This window comes from Phragmites australis, chromosome 6 (genome assembly GCF_958298935.1).
Source record: "Phragmites australis chromosome 6, lpPhrAust1.1, whole genome shotgun sequence".
Lineage (NCBI taxonomy): Eukaryota > Viridiplantae > Streptophyta > Magnoliopsida > Poales > Poaceae > Phragmites > Phragmites australis.
The window spans coordinates 7708590-7726087 of record NC_084926.1 but is presented as its reverse complement, the minus strand read 5'-3'; the positions used below and the strand labels follow the sequence as shown (position 1 = coordinate 7726087).

At 43.9% G+C, this 17498-nt stretch overlaps 1 protein-coding gene across 2 annotated transcripts; it reads right to left on the bottom strand.

Moving 5' to 3' along the window:
• Nucleotides 1-3047: 3047 nt before the first annotated feature.
• LOC133921456 (uncharacterized protein At1g51745-like) lies at nucleotides 3048-9399 on the bottom strand. Of its 2 annotated transcripts, XM_062366337.1 has the most exons (5): nucleotides 8698-9399; nucleotides 7399-7628; nucleotides 6858-7286; nucleotides 6624-6776; nucleotides 3048-5044 (listed from the first exon to the last, which is right to left on the bottom strand). In XM_062366337.1, exons 1-5 carry the CDS (start codon nucleotides 8910-8912, stop codon nucleotides 3708-3710), a joined length of 2364 nt encoding a protein of 787 aa, XP_062222321.1. In that variant the 5' UTR covers nucleotides 8913-9399; the 3' UTR covers nucleotides 3048-3707. The 2 variants fall into 2 exon arrangements, with proteins under 2 accessions (XP_062222321.1, XP_062222320.1); XM_062366336.1 differs by having other exon boundaries at nucleotides 6624-7286.
• Nucleotides 9400-17498: the final 8099 nt, after the last annotated feature.

The window sequence follows — 17498 nt, the reverse complement described above, 5'->3', positions numbered from 1 at the left end:
CAGAGAATCGCACCTGACCCACGGGGCAGGTCGAAGCATCCGTACATAAGCAAAGATCATTGAGAACATGAATCACAAAGGTAAATGAAGGATTGAAACAGCGAGTGAAATTAAAGCAGTAATCAAGCGCGCAGCAGCAGCAGCAGCAGCAGCAAACCGGAATGAATTTGACAAGATTTTACTCGGTCGCGCGAAGCAAACCATCCGATGGCTGATGGCTCAGCCGCTCAGGCTCGGGGGTCCCGCCAGGTCAGGCTGAAAGCCTCCTCAAATACAGCCCGGTCATACAGCGCCAACGTCGCGGCCGCAAAGCTGACCGCCTTCACGAAAGCTTCGCACGCGTCGACGAGGTGGTGCAGGTGGGTAGGCCCCGCGACCGCGAAAACCTCGACGGACAGGTAGACCTTCCCCTCGGGAAAGCGGAGGTTGGTGGCGAACGGCGCCTTGTGCTGGAACAGGTCCCGTAAGGTATTCTTCGCGGCCTCGCGGCCCTGGTGCTCGCGAAGGCCTCGGAAGAGGGCGGGGGAGCGGAGCGCGGACGCGACGTCGTCGTAGGGCTGGGCGCGGGCCATCTGAACGGGGCGACCCCCCCCCCCCCCCCAGCCACCGTCGCCGTTGCGGATCACGCGGGGGATGTGGCGCCGGTTAGACTAAGCTAAAATTTAGTCATAACCTAACCTAAGTCAGTGATAAATTTTAGCTGTTAAAATGACGTTTGGTTTAAAGTCAAGTAAAAATTTAGTTGGCTAAAAGATTTGATCATCTGAAATTTGCTCAGAAACATTATAGAAAAAATTTATCCGATCAAAAATTTTCAAGACATGATCAAATTTCAGTCTCAAATCAAACAGAGACTAAATTTTTATATTAGCTCATAACTAACACTTCATGGTTCGAACTTCAGAGACAAGGGGAGCCGAAGAGGGGTGAAGTGGAGGTGGTTGATAAGTCGACATCAGTTGGAAACTTTGGAATTTTGAATGATAAATGATAATGCTTCGATATAGACGTCTGCGAATGCTTTCGATCGGATGCCATATGTACCATTTTTATCCACATCTAAGTTGTGTTGCTGTCAACTCTCATCTCTATCACCTCTATGTCTTTCTAAACCTCCCCTCTCTCAATAAAAAAAATAGAGAGAGAAACAACAATTGTCAATTCCCTCCCCGTCGATCCCTGCAAAGGGACAAATCCTTCACCGCGCAAGCCTTAGCGTCGGCGCGTGGTGTGGGAAGCCAGCCCACGGTGGCGCGACAAGGCAGGCTAGCGCCCTACCGTGCGGTCTGCACGGCGAGGGCCAGTGGCACGGTGGGTCTCGACTACAAAGAGCGCGGCGTTATCATTGGGGATCTTGTCGGAGGGTTCGTCTCGGCTCCGTTCGACGAACAGTCACAACGAGTGGAGCACTTCCTGGCGTGGCTCATTGACAACAATTAGAGCTTGCTCTTATTTTTTTTCCACTCTCTCCCTATCTTCCAACGGCATCTACCTCACATCCTAGGAGCTAGCACTCCAGTGGGTATCAACTTTAGCGATAGGTCCATCCTATCCTCTCTCTCTCCTTCACAAGATTTGGCTAGATATGGCCAAGGAGCATGACAAGCATTGAGGGGCATGTTGTCGAGGTTGCAGGAGAACCAATGACCTCCAGCGCACATCACTGGAGAGTCGAGACTAGCAGAGGACATCTATGCACTAGGGTTTGTTGCAATAGGTGTTTTTATGTTGCAGTATGTAATTTATGACGTTGCAATAGCTGATTTATTTCACTCTAGTATGCTGAATTTTGATTGCTTCATACGTTGATTACGATTGTTGCAATAAATAAGCTAATTTGTTGCATGCTTCTTTCTTGATGTTGCAATAGCTTTCTCCGAATGTTCCAACTATGAGTTGAATAGTTGCAACGGTTTTTTTATGTTGTAGAAGCTTTTCATGCATGTTGCAGAAGTCAATTTCATATGTTTCATCGAGATGGAGATGAATATGTTCTCTTCATGTTGCAATAGTTTTTTTTATGTTGCAAAAGTGGATTCGGTTTGTTACAACTATTTCTTGAGTGGTTTGTTGCAGCAAGAGATTTATTAGCATTTTTTAGGTTGCAACATATGATTTGAGAATTTTGCTAATTTAAAATAATTTTGTTAATAGGGAGGTTTGTTTTTTCTTTTATTGAGATTCAGTTTCCGCTTTGTTGTAGACATTGACAAATTATGAGTATGGTATGGACCAATCGTTCTGTAACTGGATATGCTTGTCTTCTTCCTCGTTGCAGATGAGGACCGCGTCACATCCTTGCAACTCTCCAGTCATCGGACCTCCACATCATACTAGTTCCCTCCCAGTGGTCAACGCCTTCTCGACGCCACGAAGCTCGCGGAGTAGCTTGGCGGACTTGGTCGTTGCGAGGCCAAAGGCGGTGAGGTACTCGGCATCACAGAGCACGCACAGACACACTGCAGCTTGGTGTCGAGCAGCAGAGCTGGTCCTCGTCGACGTAGGTGCAAAGCTTAAAGTTTGGGAGGTCGAGCTGTTCCTCATCGATGTAGGTGCAGTGGGACGTTGCAAGAAACAAGGATTAGTTGTTGCGGTAGGAGATTTCATCTTCAAAATCGTATGGTGCATAAGTTAGCGAGAAAGTCAAATGGCAAGCGAACGTCCAGAGCTAGTGTCTGGATAGGACGTCCGAGCGCTAGCAGCGCTGAATGATAAAGGGCATTTTGTGACGAGGAAAGATGAAAGGTGCGAATGATCAAGCAAGTTACTTAAAAAGATGGTCACTTTGTGACGAGGAGGAAAGATGAAAGGCGAGAGAATCACATTAAAGGACGTCTGACGGCGTGGTGTCACACTTGTGGATACAATGTCAGGACCGCACGATCAAGCTCGACGGCAGTGGAATGGAAATGGTGGCTAGTAAACCGGGATAAACCATGGAAGCAGGTGATCACCACCACCTTAGAAGCTACCTAAACAACAGCATTTCCACGATTATGACAGAAAAAAAGACGCGCAGTTACTTCATATCAATGGCAATGCTTCCGCTCACAAGTAAAAAGTATGGAATAATCTTTTGTCGACTATGAAGGAAACTTCACATGGACGACTAGATTGTTACATCATTTGGAGTACTTGTTCTGATACATTACATCGAGTAGATATACATGCTTCTAAACATACAGTTCAATCAACAACTACTTCTCCACAACAATTAACAGACATCAGAATATAACTGAGGCATTATACATGACACCAGAAAACCTATGACCTATTGACAATATATGATGATGCAAATGCTTTAGCTAAAATAGACACCTAAAATGTTGAAGTTAGTACTTTACAGGAGACAACTATGACGAAACCATAAGCCTGGTCACCGATGCTAATTACACCAAAGAATGCCCCTTCATGGAACTGATGGCTCAAGTTCCCAACTGCTGTGCGAGAAGCATTCATGATGAGAGTTTGATTGATCTCAGTCTCCAGTTGGAAATAACAAGCGTTATTGATCTTTACATGTTGTCACCACTGCTAATAAGAGATCAGCTGTTCCAAGTTATCATGAAGCAACCGTATCAATCTGACTCTTCACAGGTGTAACCAAATGATTGAATGGCCCATCTCTTCAATTAACGGGGAATGTACACAAAACTTGCAGGTTTATGGCTGGCAAAACCAACCATTTGTAGTGTTGCAGTTGAAGGCTACCGTGGATCTCGCACTGAAGGACTAGCCATTCTAACATGGTGAGCAACAGCTAGAGGTGGCCTGCCAATTGCTTCCAATATCCTAGTGAACACAACCTTCGCTGGGACACATGTGACTAGTGGAACTGCGCCCTCTGCTTTGATTAAACCACCAAAAATGCCACTGCGCCAGTGCGCCTTTGCTTGACCACCTTCTCCATTATGCCTTTTTCCAGTGGAAATGGAAGAGAGGGCTTTAACTTTCTGGCTTGAGAGGCTTGCTTTCTTGGATGTCTTCTTATGGGACTTAACCGATGACCTCCTAGCATTCGAGGAGCTTTTCTTCTGGTGATTTGAAGAAGTCGAGTACTTCCTAAAGGTTGGTTTTATCTCCCATTCGGGATACACAAGACCACCTTCATCATCTCCATCCAACGATGCACCTGAAGGATTTGAACGGGGAACTCTTTGCATGGTAGTCCTCCTGCCCGTTGGCCAAGCAGGTGGAGCTGCTGTGCTCTCTTGCAGACTAGTATCACCGCAGAAAACCAGATGATTGGTGGAACCATCTTCAAGTATTTCAATTTGGATAGGGTGTCCAACAATTGCTTTGCCATTCAGTCTGCTCATTAAGGAGACAAGAGGAACATGCTCTCCCTGGTAGCTGGCCTGGACTTTCAGGTCAACATCAAACAGCATCGATCCCATGCCACCAAAACGTGAAGTGAACTTTCCCTGGTAAAGTGAAGATCTGTCCGAACATGCATTCTGATCAACACGAAACGTTCTATCGTTTTCCTTGTTTAGAGGAGAAATCTTTGATGAGTCATTCTCATAGTCATTAAAATAATTGTAGCCTCGGCTAAGATATCTTGAGGTTCTCAAGTATGAAGGGTATCTTTTACCATGGTACAAGTTAACCTCTGAATTGCACGTGTCCTCAAATAATTCTGTTTCATCAGAATCATAATTGGGCTCCTCTTTAATTTGGTAAGAACTTTGCCCAAGAAATCGCTCACTGGAGGTTTGCATACTATCTTTTCTGGGATTTCCACCATTTGTCTTACGCAAAGATCCTTTCAATGAACCATTGGATTTATTTAACCAGGCATTTCCATCTGTCATATCCACCAATCTCTTTGCTGCATTACGGCTGTTACGTTTACCTTTCATATGCCACTGGGAGACACCCAGTTCAGAAGAACCATCCTCTCCCTCTGATTCATTCAACTGAGGCATATAACTAGAATAGGTAACCTCATTGTCATCGTAATCCACATGCCTGAACTTGTCAGAAACTGGAAGAGAATAAGGATCAGGAACACGTGACTCTCTAGGCTGAATCACATTTGCACCTGCCAAAAAGATTGCCATAACAAAAGTTATCAAACAAGAAAAGATCAAAAGATCCAAATCCCTACAGAAAACTCTAGGACACAAGAAATGGTAATAGTAACAGAATATGAATTACAGGAATGAAGGCTTACAGCAAAACAGAAACCAAAACAAATGTACACGTTAAATATTTCAAGGAATTATTCATATCTTTGTGGCAATCTACTTGTTATTGAACCAAGCTCCAACGATGCTCCAATACTTTGTTTTGCATGATTTTTCTTAAAGTTTACTTGACTCAGTTAAATTCTACCTGTGATATAAGACCAGAAGGGAACAGCATACAAGCTAAGGATGCTAAAAGTACAGTAAGCTGTAATACATCTGTACCTATTCATTTCACTTCTACCCTACCAGCTTCAGAAATGCCCCAACAGAGAAGCACAGAGGACTTCAAGAAATGCTAATGATCCAGAATATATTAAAACATAAAGCTTGATTATACATGATGACTAACTGCATCTTTGAAGTCTAATAATCTATACTTCTCCACTACTACTATAAAAAGTATGACATGTGCTCCCTTGTACTTGATCCCTCCAACTTAATGTACGCAGATAATTTCTAACCATTTGATCAAGAACATCTAATGGCTCATATCCACAATTGTTCTTGCCTTCTTAACATATTTACCTTGTGAAACCGAATTAACCATTTGTCAACATCATCCGACACAGCCTTCCCCATGATTTGAATAAATGATCATGATAAGCTTGTATAAATTAATTATGGTTATTAAGTTCATCATCACCCTGAACCCTGTGCACTTGAGCTGAGCTGTTCATGTATATATGAGGGTATGGAGATTCAAGTAGTCAAAAGGGGTATATATGAGGGTCAACCATAAGGTATACAGGTAAGTCAAGAGTGCAATTTGAAGCGTATTTTGTGTGAAGGGAAAGTTTGAAACATGTTTTATGCGAGGAAATTGAAACTACCAGGATTAGATAAGGCCGCAATTGAACAGACCGAGCAAGTTCAAATTGATGTAACATGAAACCTATTAATGTAAAAGCCCCATGGAGAGCGACAAAAGTCTACAGACCACCTAATTGACACCAACGAGTAAAATCCCCTTGTGTTTAAGGGCCCCATAGTAGCAACAAAGAGTGTGCTAAACTATTAGCAGGGGTGGAAACCGCCGTGGTTAAGAAATTGAAATCTTCCAAATAGGAACTAGCCAATCCATGGGTATACCAAGAATATATGCTCCTATAATAAAAAAAATCAATAAAAAAATTCAAGGCTCATCATCCATGTTAGCCAACCATTTGTCTTGCCATGTTTAAGAAAGGGAGCTATGGAGATTGGATTAAAAATACTTGGACTTCCAGCTGCACACTGTACTTTTCAGCCCTTACAATCAATATTTGCATACCACTAAGTGTGATGTTAATACGAAAGGCTGTCTACTTTTTTGAGTGTCTTATTATGATGTGTTATAATATAACCCAACATTATTTGACAATGTAACATGAATTCACGTTCAAACTTCCTAGAAAACATTAGAAAGAAGAATAGTGAGGTGTATACACATACTTTGCAAAAGTTCAGCATCGTCTTCAGTCTCGCTTTCTGAGCATTCCCTCTCTGAAGACTCAGTTATTTGCTTCTCAGTGAAGTCAGACGATGTCTGTTCCTCAGAAAAAGAACCAGGATGCTGAAGATAGCTTTCGGTCTCAAAATCAGCTCCTGTAGAAGCCATTTGTACAGAAGGTAAATCACTACGACTATGAGTTTCACCAGAATCACTAGGCATGTATGCATATTTACTTCTTCTGGACCGAAAGGTGGCAAGTGATGGATTATTATCCTCTCCAATTAAGAAAATCCCGTAATCATCATTTTGCTGTAAGTGATGAGGCGATTTTTCACTGCTCTGCAAAACTTGAGCAAGTGCCCGACGTCTGTCAGATTTTGAAACAAGAGAATCTTCAAAATCACTTCTGTCCGACCTATTCTTCTTCACAATTGTACTTTGCTCCTTGCTCTCTAAAGTTGCACCTCCCTGAGAATGTCTCACATTGGAGAAATCACCCATGTGATTACTGACAACATTCCCCTGAGCAAGAGATTCTGAAAAGTTTCTCTTTGAACCAGCTTCTCTTTTTCCATCAGGGGGAACAGATACATCTTTCCGTTTCTTACTCTTTTTGCTCTTGTAGCGAGTACTCCCAAGGTCTTTGCGATGTTTAGTGCAAACTGCATTTCATGAAGACAGCTGAGTTTTATATGCAGCATACTTGAAGGTCGCAAATACCATATAAGTAACAAACTGAACAAAGTTGTTTAACTATCATCTAAGAGGACTTACCGGAAATGTTACCAGGTGGTCCAGGTCTGAAACCTTGAGCCTGATACTTCGATGCAAGCTGCTTCCTCTCCAAGTCAAGGGCGTGAAGAATAGCATCTTCTCTTCGTGCATATTTCTCTCTCTTCTTCACAAGTGTCCCTTGAGTAGCCTCCGCCTTCTCAATACAGGCATCAAACTCCCCACACCTAAATGCTTTGACACGCTTTGATTTCTCAAGGTTGTACCAATCCCTAATGAAGCAAAAGGATAAAAAGTTAATACAAAAGGAAGGATATGTCAGAAACTTCAATTTTCAGTGATTCTGATTACGCCAGGTAGTTATCTATTATTATGTGAAACTGGGAGGAGGCAGTAAAAAGAGTGTCTTCCTCGACCCTTGTGTGTGTGTATGTGTCATTGACTCTTTGTGAAGGACACTAATTATACAATTGGGATCTCAAAAGCAACTTTAGTGCTGCTGCTAACCCAGCTGCTGAACTAGTATTTTTTATGTGTGTTCCGTCTCAAAAAAAAAAAGGGTACCTACATGGGAAAAAAATTCTGCATCATATCTACCAACAAATTTAGCAGGTTAGAATATTATGGCACTATATGGGGGCATTGAGTGTCTGCTCACAGATACACAGAGCAAGTATAAATATTCTAATATTATCTACTAGCCTACCCCAACTTGCTTGGGACAAAAACTTTGTTGTTGTTGTTATTATTGTACGATCTATTATCTGTTTGGATTCCAAAAGGAAACATCTCCCAGTGAACAACATAAAATCAAAATTTCTCTGCATACTGCAATCAAACAAGATATCAACCCTAGAAAATCTAAGCCCAGATATTTTCAGGTTCTTCAGAAAGCAAGCAGTACAAAGCAACCCTAATCCCTTGTTCCAGATGTTTTCCCCCAATTCTAAAACGTTAATACATCAAATAGTTTTCACTACAGATCTAAATACAGAGTACCATGAAATCACCCAGGGAAGTTTTTAAAATATGGAAAAAAACAATTAACAGTTTCGTAGTTAGAAACGAAATCACTACATATCCTATGAACAACAGCTCTAATTTTATCCCGAAGTATACGACAATCAGGCCCGTAGGAAAGAAACTAGCACTGAGTTTGAATACAAGCATGGAACATTGTATGTCATCGTACACCCCATTTTTCCCTTGCACCCAATTTCCAAGATAGAAATAACTCAGCATCCCACAAGATTCGGAAATAACAAGTAATCTAAAATGTGCATACAGCATAGGCCACAGGGAGAAAAAAAACTGAAGGCAAACAAGGGAGTGGAAGATTACACGCTGGCGTCCTCCCTGCCGAGGAGCTTGACCGGCGTGCCGGACCTTGGCGACATGATCTGCGACGGTGGGAGCTCTTCGGGCCCCAGGATCCTGCCTGGCCACCACGACCCGTTCCTCCGCCGCACCCACACGATGGTCCCCGGCGAGGTGTCCCCGACGCAGCAGCATCCCCCGTCCTCGTCCGCTCCTCCCTCCACCGAGCTCCCCAACATCCCGCCTCCCACCGCCAAACCCTAACCGTCGGCACGCCCCGCCTCACCCCGCCTCTATCAGCTCCCCTCCCCCTCGAGATCTGCTTACCATTCAAATCCCGGAGGGTGCCGGCATCAAGAGGCGCCCTTCCCCAGCGCCGCCCCCCGCGACTTATTCCGCCGAGATCACGCTGTCCGCCGCGCCCTCCCTCTGGCTCTGGCAGCTTCTAGAATTCTTCCCTTCCGAGGCTCTCAGAGCCTCCTCCTCCTCCTCCCTCCGTCCCCGCCTCCGAGGCAGGGGCGGGGTAGGGCTCCGCGAGTCCGCGGCGTCTCCGGCTCGCTGCCGGCGAAGCGGTCGGTTCCGGCGCGGAATATTTTTTATTTCTCCCCTGTTTGGCGAAAGAGAAAAAAAGTGGGAAATAAAAAGGTTTTCTTTTCTCTCGGGGCAGCTTGGTTTCGGTTCTTGGTTTCGGGTGGTCCGGTCCGCGTGAGAGAGAGAAACAGAGGGCGCGGGGAAATGCAAGGGAGCGGAGGGAAAAGGAAAGGTAACCGACGGGCCAGCTCGAGCCCGGATACAGGCGGGAAATGGACGGGCCGGGTCGGGCCGGGCCGGGCGGGCGGGGGTGCGCCCGTATCGACCGGCGCTCGTCGAGGGAGGTTGGGCGGACAGCCCCGCCCACGTGAGATGACGGTGTAGGGGAGGCGTCGCGGATTTTTTTTTTTTTTTTGTGTTTTCTAGCTGGACTGGTACATGCGTACCAATTCGGGCACTGTCGAACGTAAACACGTATTGATCGATGGATGATAATGTACATGAATATTTATGGATGGACGGCAATGTTGCTGATACTTTTTTTAGGATTATGTTGCTGATACTTGACGGGTCTTCGAATTCTAGGTAGTTTTACACGTAGCGGACACATGTTAGCGTGTTTATGAAAAATACAATATTATTATAGACTAGGAACCATTAGTTTGTAGCGCCCGTCATGATATTTGTGTGCGTCCTTTTGAGTTTCGTCATGAAACTCTATTAGGCTAATTGATGTGCACAACTATAAAAATAGATTTATATATCGGTAGTGATAGAGTATCGTTGCTGATTTGTATCAAGGATCGACATAAAAAACCATTAAAAAGAATCAACAGTAAAACTTGATTATCATTGTTGGCTCGTGGCTAGAGCCGGCAGTGAAATCTTAACTATCACTATCGATTGGTGGCTAAAGCCGACAGTGATAATTAAGGTTTCACTGTCGACTCTAGTCACGAGTCGACAGTGATAGTATCACTGTTGATTTGTGACTAGAGCCGGCAGAAATAGTATCATTGTTGGTGTGGCTAGAGTTGGTAGTGATACTGGAAGACAGCTTATTTTAAAGAATTCATAATTTTTTCATATGAAATTGGATGGAAACAAACTTTATATAAAACTATAGCCCTTGACGAGATCTACAACTTTGTATTTGAAAACTTTCTCATTTAATGACATTTAGATATCCAAATAATCATTTGAAGTTTTAGATAGAAGATGAAAAAGGATTGCATATGCTAATAATATCACTATTACTTATACTGTGGGATAATAAGGACATATCGCTCGAACTAAGAGGTTTTAGGTTCGAGTGCCATAAACCGGACGCGCGCGTATTTCACGCGAAAAATCGCGTGACTCGTGACTTGCGCGGGCGTGGGATTCCCCGTGTGCAAATTTTTTTTTCAATAGTATGATTAAAGTTATACCTTTCCAATTTTAAATACTTGATATTTTGATCAACAGTTCTAATATGATTAAAGTTTCACGTCAAAGGACGTGAAAAGTCAACAACGATGAGTATTATAGAAGAAAGGAATAGAGTTGTCATTCGCGCTTGTCGTTGCCCATCTACTTTCCTCGCTCACGCTACTATGTGTTACATTAGTTTTCTTCGTAAAACAATTAAGCGTTGTCTATAGTCATATGTTATATGCATAATATCGATGATGGGTTTCAGAGGGCTAAACAACACGTATCTAGACATGAGAAGCTTGCATGGGTTTTAGAGTTCCATGGCTAGATGGCATCGATGGAAAGAAAGAGCAGCTAAAGACGGTGAAGATTAAGCTATAATAGTCAAAAGAGTGAAATACAACGTGGCTTTTAAATTTGTCTAGTGAAAATCATCCTGGTCCATGAATTCTCAAAGTGAAGATTTAAATATATAAATTTACTATATATGTCATATATGTTCAAGATCATCAAAAACACACCTTTTCGGCTGCTGACGAGATAAAGCTAATGTGGCTGTTGACTGACGCAAAATAATGACGCGGCCCAACGACAATCTCTCTTCGCGCGTGGACGAGGATAGTGCCCGCTGGTGTGGGGAGAGAGGATGACAAAGCATTCCTCATCAACAGTCAAAGGGGTATTTTTAGGATTTTAAACCTAGAAGACACGTTTAGCAAGTTTAACGGCAATCCCAAATAAGTTTAGAGATAGTTGGTGCATTTTACTCTAGTCAAAAAACACACAACCTCTACAAGACTTATCCCTATCTGGTTTCCTTAATACAGGCTGTCGGTGAATCAGGAACCAAGGGTCTCCGAACCCCGAGGCCGGACCAGCAACCCGCCACGTGACGCCCTCCCGTGGGGGTCATCTTCGCGAGGTAAAAAAGACTAAGTTTCGGGAGAGGACGCTCGGGGCCACAATCAGTAGTCCCCGAGTACCCAGGTTCTCCGATGATCTGCGAAGATCAAGTAACCAGGAAGAGGGTGCTCGGGGAGGTGAATAGTGACCCCCGAGCACCTGAGCCCCCCAACGATCAGGAAAGCCGAGTACCGGGAAGAGAGTGCTCGGGGAGGTAAATAGTGGCCCTCGAGCACTCGGTTCCCCGAGGACCCGAACAGTCAAATCCGGAACAGAGTGCTTGGGGAGGTGAACAGTGGCCTCCGAGCACTTGGTTCCCCGAGAACCAAGAGAGGGCATTCCTGGGAGAGAGTGCTCGGGGATGTGAACAGTGATCTCCGAGCACTCGGTTCCCTGACGGCCCAAGGAGTCTTCTGTCAGTGACCCCCACAGAGGTTCAGCGATGAGATGTCAGCCAGTGAAAGGCCCGATGCCGCATTTAAGGGCGCGCGTGGCCTGTCACCTTCAACTGCTCCTGCCACGCTCGATGTCAGTCCCTGCCATATTCTGGCAGAAGGGCGTGAGGACATTTAATGCACGGGTCCCATCCCGCGTCATCCGGCTCGCCTCGGGATAGCTTCGCAAAGCCCGAGACGCCCCGTCTGCCGTCCTGCTGTGGCAGGCGTACAAGACAGAACGGGCACGTCGGGCCGCTCTGCGGCTGCCCGGTGGGCCCTCTCCACGGCACCCGTTGCCGGCGCCATTATGGCGACCGAAGACTGGGCGGGGGCGCGTTTTCAACCCCCCGTCACTTCGCGCAGAGACCATGATAACTCCCTTTCCATTTATGGTGCCTTGGAACTCGTGCCCTCCCTTTCGGGACACGCTACCGCCGGCAGGTATTTAAGGCAGCCGGCAGGCACGAACAAAGACAATCCCAGACAAGTTGAAGCTAACAGAAGAGCCCAGAGCAGAGGACGCTCGAACTCTCAGGCACTCGCTCAGAGATCGAAGAACCTCTTCGTACAAGCATAGAAGCCCAAGAACAAGGAGCCCGAGGCTCTAGGATAGACAGACATTCTTGTAACCAGCACATTCCTGAGAGACATTCTCAGGGCATTTATAGCATCCACACAGGAGTAGGGTGTTACGCGCAGTGCGGCCCGAACCTGTCTAAAAATCCCCCCAGCGCATTTACTCTTTTCTGCGTTAGATCATTTCATCCCACCTGCCATCGCATTTACATTCATTTATTTCTCCAGCAAACATATTCAGAATCATCCCCCCGACCGAATCTCTAAAAAGGGGTCCCTCAGGATCCCTGCGACAGGAGCTAACCCTTCGACACAGGCCATTTCTCTTTTCTTTACCGACATTAACTAAATTTTGCTCTCAGTTTTGGCTCCCACTCTCCACACACATGACATGCTAACTAGATTTTTTATGATATGTCTTGACTTGGCAATAAGTCATCGCTCAAGCTCAGTCTCATGTGGGACAATCAATTTTCGAGAATCCTCAGCTAAAACAAACAGACTCAAATCCAGTTAAATCCGACTTGTGGTGGCCAAATCTATTTGACATTTGGTTATCTGTCACTGAGTGAAGCCACGTTAGCGAAAAACATACGGAGAGAGGAAAAACCAAAACGAGGCAAATTTCGTAAAATGGCTCATCGAGACGTCGACTCGTAGTGGGAAGGTGACTTTCTATTCAATTTTGTCTTCTTCATTTGATGGGATATTTAGTTATTTGCCACACAAGTAGAGGGCTTCCATCCGAATTGGTATTATTTCCGTATGCAATTTATGGGACGCCATCCAAGTCCACGAATTGCTTATTTTCCCGAGTTTGGACTAGTTTGCCCCTATCTTCTTCCCCATCCCTTTTCTATCTTCCTCCTCCTTTGGTTGTAGCCATGGGCACCGCCAGGCTGGCCAGGTGAGGTGGATCTGAGTGGCAAAGCCGCATCACCTCGGAACTTGCCCTAGAGGCATCCTCTGTTGAGAAATTCTTAAATTTTAATGTTTTTCTGGCTTCCTTTTTTCATTTGGACTGGCAGGCCTATTTGCCTCACTATGGGCCGAGCCCATGTGCTGATGCATACAAGGAGGGGTGTCGGTCTGCTAGGGAAGAGAAGGAGCTGGAAAAAATCTTGTGGATGGATGAGGGGGAGAGAGGGTTGGCGGCGAGTGGAGCGGCAGCACAACTGCTTCCGATTCCCCCATGATCGTGGGGCTGGAGGGCGCCGTCATCACGTTTATATGAGGTTGGCTTCCTCTCCCTGTTCGAGGTAGAGAAAACCCCATATATCCCCTATGTTCCTCATTGTTTCTCTCTGATTTGGTTCATCGCTCTGAGCTGAAGCCAGGAGGAGCACGGTTTTGGCTTTCGGTGCATCAGTGCTTTGGGAATTGAGTGGTGGAGCTTGTGATTTGGTGCTGATCGGAGCTGCATGTGCCAAAGCTCGCCCGTACTTATAGTGGTTGTACGGTTGAGGCTTTGTACCACCATCTTCCCTCTCGTTGGCGGCAACTGGCGGGTGATTGGATTTCTGGGACAACGACTAGTGAGTCGTGTCTTGCCTCATTCATCAGTTCTTTTCAACGATTTACTTTGTGAGTATTTCTCCCTTCTTCTGTTCTGGATAGTTCAGGTAGATTCATGTGTTTGCTCGATGATGAAAAATGGTGCTGAGACTGGACATGATTTTGAGTACAATAGTTAGACCCGTGTATTCTCTATTCTATCTACGATTTCTGGTAGCAACTGGATGTTCTACTCGGTGTATATATATCTGTTCTATTCTTGTACACCGAGAAACATAAGTTGCTGTGGTATTCCAGTGGACTGCCTGCCTGTGTTGTGGTTCTTGGATTTAGGGTTGCTGTCAGTACAAATTGTAATTTCCAATTTTGCTTCCAGATTCAGTAGTTGTTTTAGCAATTTAGTTTTATCTTTGTCTATGCTATATTCTTTTCTCTCTGGTTAGATCTTGTATGCTTTGCTTTGGGATAGCAGCATTGTCCAGAACCTTTAGATAGTTCTAGAGGACATTTGCTCAGGTTCTGTAACTAGATGTCATCTTAAATTTTTGTCCAGTCAGTGATGTTTTCCATAGAACAGTTAGGGAGCAGGATCTTGTATGTCTTGGGGCCAACTGTCATATTCTCTCTGAGAGCACTTTATAATTTGTTTCCTACTTGTTGTCTCTGTCTATTTGAACACATAATGACGAGTACAGTCACTTATGTTTTGTTGTCATGTTGTTTCAAGGTCATGTGTACAAAATATCTTTTGTTGTACTCTTGTATTTTGATATGTGGTATAATATCATACTCATATTATCGCACTGCTATTTACAACATCCTCAACGATGAGACCCCGACAGACAATGCTGGTGCAAGAGCCATTTAGGTGCCCAACTATGATATCGGGTTCGGGTGAAGCATGCGTGCAAGGAGATAGAGATCCTAGTGGCCTAAGTCAGAGTGGAGCACATGGTCACAGAGCACCTCAGCGTGCTTGGGTTGGTGGAGGAAGGAGCTCGTCGGAGAGGGAGCCAGATGCACGAAAGAAGACAGAGGACGAAGAAGACGAGGGTAAAATAGTCCAAAGTAGCATAAACTAAATGTCTTTACAAACATGTTGTCACTATCTAAATTACATACCAAAATAATGGCAATCTTCGCGAGTTCATGAATTGAGTGTCAAATAACTAAATATCCTTTCTTTGATTTGAATTTGGATCACATCGATTTTGATCCATGCATCTAAAGGCTATTTTTTAATAAAATTATTTTATTGGAAAATGACAAAAATAATAGGCAAATTCACAAAATTGCGAGAATAGGTACCTGTCGGTGCGCGGAATACTGACAATAGACCTGTCGATACTCCGCCTGCCGACATCCTACATGGCACTGAGCCCACAGGCCTGTCGGTATGCAAAATACCGATAGGTGGTGGGCCTAGCTAAAGAGGGGTGCCACGTAGGATGTTCGTACAGCGTAGCGGCCTGTCGGCATTTCGCATGCTGACATGTGACACGTTATGATCTGACGACATTCTGCATGCCGACAGGTACCACGTTAGATATGTCGGCATTCGGAATGTCGATAGGCCGATTCCTGTTTTATTCCTCATCTTTCAGGCATGAGCTCAAGCAGAGAGCGGCGGTGGCGACTGCGGGTGCGAGCGAGGGTGAGGATTTTTTCTTTTTAAAAAAGAAACAATAGAAAATAGTTAAAATAGAGTAGGAATAGTTAGAATAGAGTAGAAACATTAGAATAGGTAGAAATGTTAGGATACAATATTTAGAATAGAGTAGAAAATATCTAGAATAGAGTAGAAAAATTAGAAAAATTAGGATAGAAAATTTAGAATAGAATAGATTTAGTTTGAAAATTTGCAATAGTTAGAAAAGTTAGTATAGTTGGTAGGAAATTTAGTAGAGTTTGAAAATGTTGGTTAGAATCTTTTGAGGTAGTTTGATAATGTACTATATTTAGAAATACTTAGAAAAATAGTAGAAAAATAGTTAGAGAATAGTAGAGAAATGCCGAGTAGAGTAGATAATTTAGAAAAATAAGCATATGAAATTAAGAGTAGAGTAGGTATGGTTCAAAAATTAGCTATAGGTGGAAAATATAGTATAGTTAGTTAGGAAATGTTGAATAGTTGAAAAGTTATAATATTTCGTTTGTGTAGAGTTTAAATAACTTATTTAGTATGGTTTGAAATTTGGCTATTATTAGACGTATATATTTTTTGTCGATGTAGGAATTGTTCATTTGAATTATTGTGGATTTTCGCAGGATTGTATTTAGAACGGAAGAGGGAAAATGTGATTCATGTAAATTTAGAGCGGAAAAATTTAGATATGTGTAAAATAGATAATTTAGCATAGAACATATACAGTTAGGAATTTGGCAATAGTTAGACATCGTAGATTAGTTTGAAGTCGAATTGTTATAAATATGTAGTACAAATATTTCATAGCAGTATGATTTTGAATAGAAATTGAGTAATTTTTTTGATAGCAATACATTTAGAATGGTATAGTGTGATCCTGACGGAGTATGATATGGTTGTTGAATCAAGTATGTTGACTGTAGTGGGGTTCAGAGTTTTTTACAGCCCTGGATATGTCATGCATTGTGACAGTGGGGTGGATCTAAGTAACTACCAGTATGTGGACACATAATTGCATAGTCCGCGAGAGATTCTGTGGTCCTAAGTGTTGTGTTGGCTATATAATATGTTGCAACTTAGTCTGACACATTAGTGGTTCACGATGAAGGTACTGATTCCTAGATGTCGAGAAACCGGCTAGCAGTGGGAGCTATTGGAGGTTACATGTTTGAAGCAATGGCAACAATTTGTGTCACTTGAGTGTAGACGTGGTTTTTCCATTGCATCCTTGTAGAAGCGAGTGATGTTTGGTTGATAGAAGCCGGACCTAGCACTGTAGAAGCTATTGGTGAAAATGTTGTACACGAGAAGGTGCAGGATAGTGTATTTCCAAAGGTACCCCTGCAGACTAGTGCACCGGTTGAGATACAAACTGCAAGAGAAGAATGTAACGAGGGGGAAGAAATCAGGCCACGATACACGCTGATTAGGGAGAGTGGGACGAGGCATTAGTGGACCAGATGGAGACAGATAACAACGAGTTTCACACATTTGTGGACTCAGGTGCAAGAATCCCGAAAGAATGGACAAATTTTGCATTAGAGAAGTTGACAGTGAACGATGGACACGAGTCAGCATGAGAGTATGATTCCATCGTGGTGACCAAATGCCAGACGTTTCATCACAAGGTCCATCTGCAGCATGCAGTGAAGAGATGGTGTTTCTCCGAGAAGAGAGAGTTTAAGGTGGTAATATCTAATCCTTGGACATACGACGTCAACTGTTTAGCTGAACGTCGCACTTGGCGAGTTCATAGATTCTTATCGAGGTGTAACACAGTATGGTTAGCGTCTATTGTTGAG